The 14633-nt window shown below is 36.8% G+C and overlaps 1 protein-coding gene across 1 annotated transcript; it reads left to right on the top strand.

The window, feature by feature from the left end:
* The first annotated feature begins 8813 nt into the window (after window positions 1-8813).
* LOC132045835 (uncharacterized) lies at window positions 8814-9934 on the top strand. Its single transcript, XM_059436410.1, has 2 exons — window positions 8814-9794; window positions 9872-9934. Exons 1-2 carry the CDS (start codon window positions 8814-8816, stop codon window positions 9932-9934), a joined length of 1044 nt encoding a protein of 347 aa, XP_059292393.1.
* The last annotated feature ends 4699 nt before the right edge of the window (window positions 9935-14633 follow it).

Here is a 14633-nt window from a genome sequence, read left to right as displayed (position 1 = left end):
ATGGTGAGACTTGATATTCCATAACTGAGCAAGATTCTAGCTTGTGTTGAGGCAAGGTAGTCTCTTTTGGAGGAAATTAAGACACAACAGTTTAAAGATGTGAGTTTGAAATATTCGAGACAAGGTGTTGAGAGGGGAAGCCAAGGAAGCGATTCTAGATGATGAGGGTGTTTTCAGGATAAAGGGGCGCATTTGCATTCCTCGTGTGGGTGGTTTGATTAGGTTTATTTTGAAGAAGGCTCACAGTTACAGGTATTCCACCCATCTAAGCGCTACAAAGATGTATCGTGACTTGATACAACATTACTGGTGGGATAGGATGAAGAGGGATATAGTGGAGTTTGTTTCCCAGTGTTTGAATTCCCAGCAAGTTAAGTATGAGCATCAGAGATCGGGTGGTATGACTCGGAGGATGCCCATTCCAGAGTAAAAGTGGGAGAGAATAGATATGGACTGCGTGGTAGGTCTACCGAAGACTTTGGGAAAGTTTGATGCTATTTGGGTTATCCTGGATAGGTTGACCAAGTCCGCGCACTTCATTCCAGTTCAGACTACCTACAATTCAGAGAAGTTGGCAAGGATCTACATTAGAGAGATTGTCTGATTGCATGGGGTGCCTATTTCTATCATTTTAGACAGAGGCACTCAGTTCACTTCCCATTTCTGGAGGACCTTGCAGAAGATATTGGGGACTCAGTTGGATCTTTGTATCGTATTTCACCCGTAGACGGATGGTCAGTCCGAGAGAAATATTCAGGTGTTAGAGGATATGTTGCGGGCTTGCGTGATTGATTTTTGTGGTCATTGGGACCAGCTCTTGCCCTTGGCAGAGTTTGCTTACATCAACAGTTATCACTCGAGTATTGAAATGGCTCTATTTAAGGATTTTTATAGTAGGAGATACAGTTCTCTGATTAGTTGGTTCGATGTGTTTGAGGTGAGACCTTGGGGTACTGATTTGTTGAGAGAGTCCTTGGATAAAGTGAAGTTGATTCAGGAGAAGCTCCTTGCAGCTCAGAGTAGACAAAAAGAGTATGTGGATCGAAAGGTTCGTGATTTGGAGTTCATGGTTGGTGATCATGTTCTATTGAAGATTTCTCCTATGAAGGGAATGATGAGATTTGGGAAGAAGGGCAAGCTAAGCCCGAGGTTTATTAGCCCTTTTGGGATTCTTCAGAGTGTTGGTGAGGTAGCCTACGAGTTGGCATTGCCACCGGGTTTAGCGGGTGTTCACCTTGTATCCATGTTTCCATGCCGAAGAAATACCATTCAAACGGGTCTGATATCATCCATAGGGACTCGGTACTATTTGATCAGAATCTGTCCTTTGAAGAAGAGACTGTAGCAATCTTGGATATGCTGTTTAGGAAGTTGAGGTCAAAAGAGATAACTTCAATAAAGGTGCAAGGGAAGCACCGTCCAGTTGAGGAGGCTAGTTGGGAGACCATAGCTGACATGCGTATTAGATATCCCTAACTCTTTACTGATTCAGGTACTTTCCATTAGTTTCTTTTCCGTTCGAGGACGGACGCCTGTTTAAATGGTATCTGATGCAACAAGCTATTTGGTCATTTTAGTGATTTTACTCCTTTTTCCCTAAATTACCTTTCCTGTAGTCTCTTTTCTGTATTTATGACTTGTGGGCATGGGTGGCACGATTCTCGAGGAAATCGGGTTGGTTTTGGTTCGTTTTGAGTATTTTAGAGATTTCTAAGTTGAATAAGTGAAAAAGAGTTGACCAATAATTGACTTTTGGAGAATTACGTCTGGAATGGATTTCTAATAGTTTCGTTAGGTCCGGAATGTGATTTTTTACTTAGTTAAGCCTTTGGTTCGGGTCTCGAGGCATCCATTTGTATTTTGGGTCATTGGCTTGAAATGTTGGTTTTGGTTTGGTTGGAGTTGACTTGGGTCAACATCGGGTCAAGGCGACCTCTTTTGGGAAATCTGAGTGCGCTAGCGAATTCATAGTGTGTTTTATGATAAGTTTGCATGTTTGGTTTGTGTTCAGGGGATTCCGAATGAGTTTCGAGTGTCGGATTGAATTTGGTGAAAACCAGATATTTTTGGTTTTGGTGCAACCACACTTGCGAGCCATAGGTCGCACCTGCATGCCTACTTCTGCATGAGTAGGTTCGCAGGTGCGAGCTTAAGCAGGGCAGATGGGTTCACGCTCTTGAGCTGGTTGGTCCGCAAGCGCGTAGCCGGTTCTATGTGCTTTCCTCCGCTTCTGCAACATTTTGGGAGGGTTAGTGAATTCCGCATCTACGAATTATTTCCTACGATGCGAGGCCGCACCTGCGAGCCTCTGCTTGCTTCCACAGAAATCGCTGATAACATAACCCATTTAATATCTCTTTCCCCAAAGTCGAACCTATTATTCATTCACCCATTTTAGAAATTCTAGAGGTCGGTTTAGAGTGAATTCAAGTACCAAATTCAAGTTTCTTCTTGGGGATGATATTCTAAGCTCAATCTTAGTAATTACTAATGGTTTCTTTCATTGTTTATCTTTCTTTCCATTAATTGAAGGTAGAAAACTTAGGGTTTATATCCAATTTCTTAAGAGGGTGTATTGCTTGAGGTTAATGCTAAGATTTAGGCCTCTTGAAGATGTCTCGTGGATTTAGACTTACTAATCAATGGGTAAACTATTCCTAAGCTTGAATTTCCACTTCAATCCATGTTTCTTGATATGAGACTATTCCATAATTTGGGGCTTTTTGATAATTAATGAAATTGGAGGCACAATTGGGATTAGATTTCCATGAAACTTAGGATTTTGACTATTTAGATTATGGGAAGCATGTTTCTAATTTAAAGTTCTAGTTTTGCCCTTGTGGGCCCAGGGTCACTTTTTGGGATGTGTTTTGGGGTTCTGTTTAGAAGTATAGCAACATGGGTCTCCACAGATTCGTCTTTTAACATAGAATGTGTATTTGGTAGACTTTGATTGTTCTGAGGCTCTCTAAAAGGGCAAGGCGTTGGCTTGAGGTTTGTTGCACCTGTTCGGCTTCGTGGTAGGTTACGGTTTACCTTCTTAGACTCACTAGAGAATTTTATGTAGTAGATATTGGTAAGGGAAAGCATGATAGGCCTTCGGGCATGGTTTTGGTGATGAATCCACTAGGTTGGTATGGATGTTGTTATGTGGGCTTGTCGCCATGTTTGCTATATTTGTGATTGTTGGCTGAATCTATCCTGGTCAGTTGAGATCTCACTTATCTCATGGAAAGGGAAGAATAATATTATCAACTTGAGTTGTGATTTGTATTCTTAATATGCATATATTTATTCTATAATTTACGATGTTGTTGAGATTGATTCTATGCATGATTTGCCTTTCATTTTCATACATGACTTATATGCTAGTGAGAAAGTGATTGATAGCCTCTGAGGTCTTTGCCGAAGAGCGAGAATAATTGATAGCCATTGAGGTTTTTGCCGAAGAGCGAGAGTGATTGATAGCATCTGAGGTCTTTTCCGGAAAGCGAGATATATTGATAGCCCCCAAGGTATTTGCTTGAAAACGATGTGCTACATAGATTTTGAGGGTCCCCCGTGGATCATGGCTTTGAGGCATAGCCCTTAGCATGTGTGTACGGGAGTGGAGAGTTGGCTAGTGCATTACATACATTCATTCATTTACTCATGACTGCTTACTTAGTGATCTACATACTCATTCTAAATTGTAACCTGAAGTATTATTTCGTGACTGTACTTGATTGCCTTATCTGCTTTACTTGTTGATTTCTTCATCTTATATGCTTTATCCAATCGTCGTCGGCCTATGATTCCTACGAGTACTAGTGTTATACTACTCTTGCTGCACTTTTTGTTGAGTGCAGAGTTTGACCTAGGTTCTAGCTCGGGACTGGTCTCAAGGCTTTCTAGTCGAGAATTTAGGGTGAGCTACTGGCCGGACCTGCAGCCCTATATTCTCTTCTTCTGATATTTGTCTATCACCTATTCTACCGACAGTATTCCATTTCAATACTTGAGTTGTATTTCAATATTTCAAACTATGCATTTTCGATTTAGAAGCTCTTGTACAAGTTAAGACCAGGTTTTGGGATTGTAACTGTCTAAGTACTTCCGCATTTATTTTATATATATCATGCAAGACTCACTACAAGAAAGTACATAAATGGCAACAACTCTTTTGGCAAAAAAATCTTATAGTTGGCAAAATTCAATATTTGGCTACAACTTAGTTTTATTGTTGACATATATGATGAATCATTTAAAAATAAACTTCTTTTTTTGTTGCCAAACAATTTAATTTTGTTGCCATAGTATTGACTGTTGTTGCAAAAAATACGTTTGGCAACAACAAAAAGTTGTTGCACGTCGTTGCAATAACAGCCGATGGGAAAGTTTACGCAACAACAAAAAAAATGTTGTTGCCAAAATTACTTTTTGCAATAATAGTCTATCTATGGCAACAAAAAAAAAAAAATTGCTGCCAAATGTCCTCTTTCTTGTAGTTAGTATAATTTGGTATTTACTTCCGTGTGTCTTTCTTATAAATGAAAGCGATTAAGGGGATGGTTCGCCCACCAGGGGATAGCGTGGGTACCATCACAACTCACGAAATGGGTCGTGACAATATTACATCTATTTTTTCTTTTACTTATATTTAATGGGCAAAGGTTTGTAATGGCTAGGTGAGGATATTTGACTGAAAAGGGCTGAATATCATTGGGGGCTGGGCCCGACACTACGCATCTACGACTAACTGTGGCTGGGAGTAAATTACATCCATATTCACGAGTTATAATGTTCTCTAGCTCTCTTTTCAATCTTATTGCATGAACTTCTTAATGGAGTAGTTTTGCCGTGTAGGAACTTAATGATATTTAGTTCAGACTTTAATTTCTTGTCTTGATATTTATTGTGCATGGTTAAAGTATATTCATCAAGAACAATTTTATTGAGGGAAGTAATAGAGTCGATTATGGCTAAAGTGGATTGCCATAACTTATTTATTTGAGAGAAGAATCCGTTATAGGAGTAGTCTTCTATAACCCGGGTATTCGAGAGAAGAATTGCTTGTAGAAGCATGTTTACACCATTAGAAATTTCATGAGAAGATCTAACAATCCTAAAAAATGAACTATTGATCATTCAATTCACATAAACTTATACTTTGTTCTTTCATGCATAAATACTTACTCAAATCTTCGCTTAAATAATATTGATGTTATTTTACAAAATCATATGCTATATGACTCGGAATGTACACTAGTTATCGAAAAAAAATATGACAATAGTACATAGAATATATAATTGCGGATAACAGATGGTAAAACTCAAAGTAATACAGTTAAATTTAGAAAATATTGAAAAAGTCATAGTAAAATTAAAAATTACTTTTCTCAAATAATACTAGTGTCAATAAAATGAGAGGTAGTATTACTGTGCTATCCGACCCAAAAAAAATAGAAGTATTACTGTACTACTGTATAGGTTGATGGGAATCATGAACTATCGTGATGGTGATGGATAGCTTATACTCCCTCGGTCCCAAAATAAGTACTCCCCCGTTTCAATTAATGTGAACCTATTATTATTTGAGGAATCTATGAGGTGGTTCTTTGACCACATTTTTCTTACATTCTTTTAAATTATTTGAATTATAAATTATCATGACTTATATTACTTTTTATGTATTTTCTAAATATATAAATTTTATTCTTACAAACTTGAAAAATCTATGTAAAAAATTTACGGTCAAAGTGATAAAGTTTGACTCTCGTACTCCCAAAAGCGTCACATCAATTGAAATGGCGGGAGTATTATCTTAACAAAAAAATTATCCAAAATAAGTGTCACTTTAGGAAATTAAGATAAAATTTGGCAAGTGTTTCCAACTATACTCTTAGCACTAAAAAAATAGTCCCTTTAATATTGCTCAATTCTCAAAAAATATCTAATAAATAGGAGTAATTTATTAAACTCCACATTTTATTTATTGATTACTTAATGAGCGTGATTTTTGCTGAAGTGATATTATTTTGGGACGGAGGGAGTAGAAAATAATATATTTCTCAACTTCTAATGTATACTTTAAATAATGTAGTGTCCTCTTTTTACCATCCTTGGCCCCTCGAAATAACTAACTAATTAGTCTGTGATGTAAAGCAAACAATTTAAAGGAGTACAAAATAATATACTTTCTCAACTTCTAATGTAGATTTTAAATAATGTAATGTCCTCTTTTTACCATCTTTGGACCCTCGAAATAACTAACTAATTAGTCTGGTGATGTAAAGCAGACAATTTGAAGGACAACCAGGAATTTTCATGCATATTCAATTGGGCAAATGACATTTTTAGTCCTTGTGTCATTACTAAATTCCTATTTTGATCCTCGTATAATCCAATGTTCACAATTTAACCTTCAATTAAATAGCTGGTGCGATTTTAGTCCCTAAACTAACAGAAGCTTAACTGGATTAACTTCAAGTAAGGTAATTTTGTCCTTTCACTACCCAAAAATACCCAAAGAGAAAAAAAAAGGTGCTTCTTCCACCATCACTTTGAACTTTGAAGCACTGTCTAGAGAATCGGAGGAAGCAAATTCTTTGCCGCAGTTGAGGATTCACTTCCGAGAAGCTGGTGGAGGTTTGAGGATGGAACGTACTGCTTGTTATCTTCTTTTCTTCATATTGTTCTTCAATTTCACATATTTATGCTCTGGGTTTGTCTTTCTTTTGTAGTATTTTCAAATCACCTTGAAATACTACATTTTTTACCGAGTTCGCTTGCATCGGAAATCTCTCTTTTTGGACATTAATCACTATTCAATTCAATTTTTCTTACGTAATTGACATTCAATTTCTGTTTATTAAATACTGATGATATATAAGACAGATGAATTGGAAAAAAAATTAAATCGATTGATGTTAAGGAAAGGGAATACACTTTTATACTACTTGTTAGTTTAATAATTTATATGCGGTTTCACCATACCCGAGAAAACATGTCTTTCAAAGTTATCTAATGTTTGTTTTCGAAATACACTAGTGGTACCTCAATTTCTAACTCATCTGTTAAGCCTCCTTTCATAAATACCAGTTGCTTGTTGAGATAGAGCTCGGAAGGGAGTGCGCTCTCTCTCTCTCTCTCTCTCTGTGTCATGGTCAAGTGGTCATGGTGAATGGAAACTTCACTTATGGTTGCATTGCAGACATTTGCGGGTCTCTTGTTATTTTTGTTTGTTTTTGCTTTTTCAAGCTCTGAAATATGATGGTATGAGGTGGACTTTTTAGTAATTGCGGGTATAAAATTTAACGTTTGTTAGTCAAAGGGACTAAAATCACGCATGTGGTATAATTAATGGTTAAATGCCACAGGAACCAAAAGCAGAATAAAGCAATAACTCAGGAAAAAAAGCTATTTTCACCATTCAATCTTATGTAATTTATAATAATATTAGCCCTAACTCAATCACAAAAATTATCTGATAAAAAAATAATTGTTCAAGACCATATAAGGAGTCCATAAACTCATCCCACAAACGATGTGGGACTCCAACAAACCTGTCAAAGAGTGAGGTTGATATGATGGGGAAAATTAGAGTTAGTGCAAGTGTGCAACTTGCAAGCCTACTTTATTTGACTACGCCATCAAAATTCTGATCGAGTATTATAAAATTTGTCAGGAGTGTCAAGCTATATCAATTTCCAATACTTATAGAAAATATTAAAATGCAGTACTTCCGTTTGATTGCTGCAACCTTTGGTTTGTCGAGATGGAAATTATGATTGCAATATCATAGGCAAACATTTTCCATGCCTAAAACTGGCCAAAAAGTGCCAATCACGATTCGTCATAATGACAATGTTGGCTTGAAGATTTTGACTCCTTTTCTCTTACTTACTAAAAGCATTTATATTTGGAGGCTCTTCACTGAAAGTAATACTTCTTGCCATTGAAGTAAAGCTAATTCCTCAACAGTAAGAGCCGAATTTGTGTCCTTCATTACCCCAGACAATCCCTCCTCCGTTGCTTGTTCAAAAAAAAAATGATAATGTTCATTCTTTTTCAAAAGTTTGGAAAATTGAAAGGAAAAAATTATTCCCTCTGTTCCAATTTATGTGATAAACTTTTCTTTTTAGTCTATTAAAAAAAGAATGATGTATATTTTTATATTTAGAAATAATTTGATTTTAAACTTCCTCTTTTACCCTTAAAGAAATGATTTAGGGCCACACAAATATCTATGACTTGTTTTAGATCACAAATTTCAAAAGTTTTTCTTTCTTTCTTAAACTCCGTGAGTAGTCAAACTATATTGCATAAATTGGGACGGAGGGAGTACTAAATATACAAGAAAAGAGGGCCATTGAAACAAAAGAAGATTCAATTATTTTGACTAGATCCTGCTACAAGATAAATCTAAAAGATTTTTTTTGACTCTCATCAGCAAATTCAAGCATAGTTGTAGTAAAAATTTTAATTCATTTGATTCAGTCTAGAATTCCATTGTGTATGTACTCTCTTGTTGTTAAGGCATATTTAGGAGGCATGTTCATATGTCCTTTTCCTCATAATCATAGGAGCGCCTTGGAATATATTAAAAATGGCCCCAAGAAAGACAAAACATGAAAGATTTTAGGAATATACACTTAGGATAGCTGCCTTTTCTTGTAACAAGAGAGTTGAACATTTCACCTCCGTTGCCTCCAAGAAAAAAGTAAACAACATGAAAAAACAGAACTGTTGCCACAGAGCGCCTTTAATGAGGAAAAAAGAAGGGGATTTGGTACTGGTTATAGGGGCAATAAAAGTAACTTCAGGTGTTACCAATGATAGGAAAACCAGAGGACAAGATTCTATTCCAACATTTTAGTCATGGACATCGATTGGTGTACAGCAATAAGTTTCCTTCCAAAGGAAATACAATTTGTTCTGGCTGTAAACTCACTATATTGCCTGCTAAATTCTACTACCAATGTGAAACCTGCTCATTTTTCCTTCATAATGTATGCTTCAACATGCCCAAGAATTTGCAGCATCTAGTGGATCCAATCCATCATCTCACTCTACTAGCCACACCTTCTTCTTCGATTCATTACTCCACCAAATGTAAGGGGTGTGGAAAAGGAATCGCCGGCTTTTCTTACGCTTGTACAAAATGTTCTAGTTATTTTCACACACTATGCTTAGCGTTACCTCTTTCAATGGAACTGACATCCCACTGCCATAAACTGGACTTAGAATTCTATCCTCCCTATGATTTCGAATGCGACTTATGCAAAGAGCCTAGCTATAAAGGGTGGCTATACCAATGTAGCTCTTGTGAATTTGATGCTCACATTTCCTGTGCTATTACACATAAAGGAGCAGATATTGAAAATCACTGTGAGTCAGTTTTTCAGAGCAAATCATCTGATCAGCTCCAAAGCAAAACAGGAACTGGTAATAAATGCCACGAGTTGATGGAATTACTAATAATATACATGAAGGGAACAGAGGCAAGTGTTAGTGAAGAAAGTTTCCAAGATCAACTTGAGCATCCAGCCCAACAAACCCCGAGTTACCAATTCAGTGATGGCTGCTTTTCCATTGATCTTGCAAAGTCACAGCTGATAAACGAAGAACAGACTGGATCACAGATGAGAAAAGAAACAGTGGAAATTCCACGAAATAAAGAGAAACAGAATGTTGCCTACATTACTTTGCCAAAAGGGGTTAATTTACCTTCCTCAAATGGGATTGGTTCTGAAGTTTGGATGGGATTAGGCAGGGAAATGGAGAAGGCTTACCAAACCAACGACTCTAACAAAGTAAGAATTATCCTTTTATGGTTAACAAATTTGTCTAAGATTCTTGAGTTAATTTAAATCTTTTCCATTGTTTGCAGGAACGTTTGAGGAGTTCATGTTGTCCGGACTTCCTTAAAAGTTTGTTTTGTCTAAAGAAGTGAAAAGGCTAAACTTGAAGCTACAAGGCTAAACTTGAAGCTACATTTATAATATTCTTAATATAAATGTTTTTATTCGATGAACTAACTTTATCAAGTCTGATTGTTCTTGAAGGTTTACGCATAACACATTAAGCTAAGCTAATTAGATAGTGTGTAAATCATGAAATGAGAAGTTACGTGTTTTTCGTGTAGCGGAAGCGGAAATCTGAAGTGAACTGCGGCTGGAATTACTGACCGATGGTGGTTGTCACGGTATGTCGGAGCAACCCCCTATACCACAGTCTAAAGCCTAATTTTTTATTGTAGAGAAGAATAGAGCGCAGAGAAACATTGCGTAAACATATCTTTTATAGTACACCGTAAGTGTACTTATATAGGAAATATTATGATTAACTGTAATTACCCTTATGGGCCTTAAGCACCCCTTATCGGTGGACCGAAATTTCCTACATCTCCCACTCGGACATAATGCAACCAGCATACTGTGAGAGTTTAGTGTTATACATCTGTTAGGAGTATATAGCCTTTCGTCGAGTGCAACCCTGCAAGTAGATCATAAAGTATGTAGTACCCCAGATTATATGTACATTTGATATATTCTCAAAATCTCATAGTATATCATTATTTCTGTATTCACAATTATAACTCATAAGTTATTCTTGGTGCATCATTATTTCTTGTATTCACAATTATAACTCATAAATTATTATTGGTGCACCAGTGAACACAAACTAATGAGATTCCATCAATGATCTTCCTCTTTTCACGATCCCCTTATCATTAGCTTAACTGTTATTCTAGCTATGCTTTGCCAGAACCAATCTATGTAAATGGTCTTTTGGAAGCACACTAAGATAACTAACGTCAAACTAAGTCTCAAGTATCTGATCAGATTCACAAACGGCACAAATCTTGAGCCACCACAAAGGCTCTAGGTCTCAACAATAATAAATTGAGAATGGGCTTATGTTAACCCAATTAGTCGACATTAGCACACATGGTATGAAACATGTGCTACAACATTTTCTCGTTTCCCAGGGAGCATGTGTCTTTATCTCGTAAAGATTGTTGTACAAATGATATTTAGACACCATAAGTATCTAAATTTGAGCTCCTTGATCTAAAATATCATTTTTAACTCACATATGGCTCACTAAGTAGACTAGGCGAACGTTTTTCAACTTAACGACTTTCTATCACTATTTATGTGAAGTTCATGATTTTAAGTTGATAGCTCTCAAATCATCCATTTGATATTTTTTCTTAAAACTCAGTCGCATCTCCACTCATCATTAAGATAAGGAGGCGGTTACTTGTGTGAGAAGGTCAACCTCTTATCTACCCGACATACTTATCACAAAACAAATGAATAAAGAATGTCACATTCAACAATAAAATATGTATGTATCTAAATCAACTTTATGATAGATTAAAGAACACTAGTTTTGTGAACATGAGAAAATAAAGAACAAAAATGAAGTATCTTAGAATCTCCGCAAGCCTTGAGGCGTGATGTGTCTCACAAATGCATCTCTAGACAAAGGCTTGGTCAACAGACTTACTAACATATCTCTTATAGACACACACTTCACGTTCACCACTTTGTGTCTAACCATGTCTCTCAAATAGTTATACTTGATAACTATGTGTTTGGTTTTACAATGAAATTTAGGGTCCTTGGTAGAGGAAATTGCAGCCTCACTGTCACAGTAGACTAACATTAGTTCAGTATCTTCTGCGATATCCAACAAGTGTTCCCAGAATTTTTTCAACCAAACAGCTTCTTGTGTTGCTAATACAGGAGCCAAGTATTCGTCTTCCAACATAGATAGTGATATACATGATTGTTTCTTACTACTCCATGATATGGCGTCATCACTGAGTAAGAAAACATATCCTGAGGTAGACTGCCTCTCATCTAGATCTCTTCCATGATCAGCATCACTTTATCCAACTAATCACAGATCATTGTCGCCTTGATAACAAAGCAGATAATCAGCAATTCCCTTCAGATATCTCATGATTCTCTTTACTTGTCACGACCCGACTAGGGCCATGACGGGCACCCGGGACTAACCACCGAGCACCGCTCATTCTATTACTCATTCATACACATCATGCATTCATTTATTAATCTCATGCTTATAATCGTAGAAGAACAATTTCTACTTGAAACATATCTACCTTATATACATAAGCCCTTCGGCTATTAAAATAATATTTATACATACGATGAGAAACTGTGAGACCATACTACCCACACATACGTATCTACGAGCCTCTACTAGAGTACTAGACATATAGACGGGACAGGACCCCATCATGCCCAAAACATATATATATACATCAAAAGAATAAGTCAACGGCACCTCCGGAATAATGGGGTGCTCTTAGTCAGCTAATAGCTCCTACGAGTCTGGATCACCTCCCTGTTTACCTGTGGGCATGAACACAGCGTCCAAAAAAAACGGACGTCAGTACGAACATTGTACTGAGTATGTAAGGCATAAACAATAATAATACATCAATGAAATAAGGGAGCATCAAATAAGGAGCAACCTGTAACTGACTGTCAATTATAAAAGAAATAATGCATGCTGGCTTACTTCATAATCATAATCACATCATGTATGCATATATGTATAAGTTGCCCGACCATATAGGTACGGTGTGATAATCATTAGCCTGTGTCCAGGCCTCCCGTGTCCGGGGTACCATCTCATGCCGCCCACTAGTGGTGTCTGCCCAAGTCATCTAGACATGGTGTATACGCTGCCCGCCTTCGTGGTGTCTGCCCGGCCATATAGGCGCGGTGTAATATCATCATCATATACTCATCATAATGCATGCATAAAAACTCAAGGACAACTATACTTTATCGGGGTGACATAAGGTCGTGAACCCCCGATTCCATTATGGAGCATTCATAAACATTCTGCCTCACCTTGAAGGAATTAGCATATAAGGTGAGTGTACAATGAACAATATCAATGGATTATAGATAGCATTATTAGCTTTATAGGAACATCATATCATGGACTCTAGAATCTTTAGACTTAAGCTCATCATCATCATTATCGTGCTCATAATGTATCTCTTATCTCATATGGCTATTCATGAACATAGACTCTTAGTTTTTCGAAGTGTAGGAAATTCAAGGAGAAGGAGGAAAATCATGCCATAAGATTCATGCCTTAGAAAGAAAGGACTAGCCTCACATACCTTTTTCGTTTAACTATTCTATCGCTTGCTCGTTCTCCTTCAATGCCCACGTTTCTACCTTCAAGAGAATTCGCATTAACATTAGCTAAACGATTATAAGAATGGCTTACTAAAGCTAGAGAAAATTGGGCAGCATTTCCTTTGTTTATACAACTTCTCCCCCTATTCCATATCAACTCCCAAACATCATAATAACATTCACAATATTATAGGCAACAATCATCATTCATCTACATTATCCACCTTTCTCAATTTCACTTCAATTTCCCCATAATCATGGTCATAATTCACTATTACGTTCTCTCACGTATAATGCTCATTCCATGTTCTAAATGTCATTCATAACCTATTTACAATCACAACATATCAATAATCATGACTCAATCCAAGCTTTTATTCAAAAATGACACTATTCCCACATTCATGACCCATTTTTCCATATGCTTCCACAATCCAAGTGTTTCAACTCTCAATACCTTAAACAACATGAAAATACCATAAAATTTACCTTAGATAGTGTAGGAATAAGTCTTGATTGGAAATACCCTTCTTGCACCAAAACCCTAATTCACTTCCAATGGGATTTCTTGGCTTGGATGAACTCTAATGAATTTCATACACTTGATTTTGTTGGTTTGATGAAGTTGATCATCAATTTCTCTTAGGTTCTTGTGGATGAAGAGTGGAGAGGGTTCTAGAGTGTTCTAGAGAGAAGGGGTGTGAAAATGAAATGAATTAATGAACTTGGGTCCCTTTTTAATAACTAAAAATCTGATCCGTCGAGAAAATATACGGACACTTATACGGTCAGTATAAACTTATACGGTCCGTATAAGTGACCGTGAAATCACCTCATTATCATCTCAATTCTGTGACCATTATACGGCATATTATACGGTCCGTATAAGTGACTGTATAATCTCACCAGTGAGGGACCTTCACTGTGACGATTCTGCGGACCATTATACGGACCGTATAACATTATACGGACCGTATAATCATCCGTATAACCCATCTTTTCTCTAATCTTGTTCTCGTCACTTCGTTTGATCTCCAATCCTTATGGAACCTTCTTAACACTTGTTTAGCACTTCATTAACAATCTAAGGGACGTTATGACTCTTCTCTAAAACATCATTAAGTCATCGTTAACTTGTTATTCGTAAGTTCCTTTTTGATATCTATCGTACGCCTTGCCTTCTCTTGGCAAACTTTCTTCTCTTACCTCGAATGTCTTTGAAATCCCATTTAGAATCATCAAATGTTATTTTTTACTTATCAAAACATCGTATACATCGTGCCCTTCGTTAGTCTAGTTACTGTACGTTAACAAAAATTTCCGGGGTGTAACATTACTGCTTGCCAAGGTGCAAAACCTGGGTCGGTTTGATATTTACTCACCAAGCCAACTGCTTGACAAATATCAGGTCTAGTACACACCATATCATACATTAGACTTCCAACTGCGCTCCTATAA

The sequence above is a fragment of the Lycium ferocissimum genome, unplaced genomic scaffold, assembly GCF_029784015.1.
Source record: "Lycium ferocissimum isolate CSIRO_LF1 unplaced genomic scaffold, AGI_CSIRO_Lferr_CH_V1 ctg8166, whole genome shotgun sequence".
Lineage (NCBI taxonomy): Eukaryota > Viridiplantae > Streptophyta > Magnoliopsida > Solanales > Solanaceae > Lycium > Lycium ferocissimum.
The sequence above is the reverse complement of the archived record's forward strand: the minus strand, read 5'-3'. Positions and strand labels throughout refer to the sequence as shown.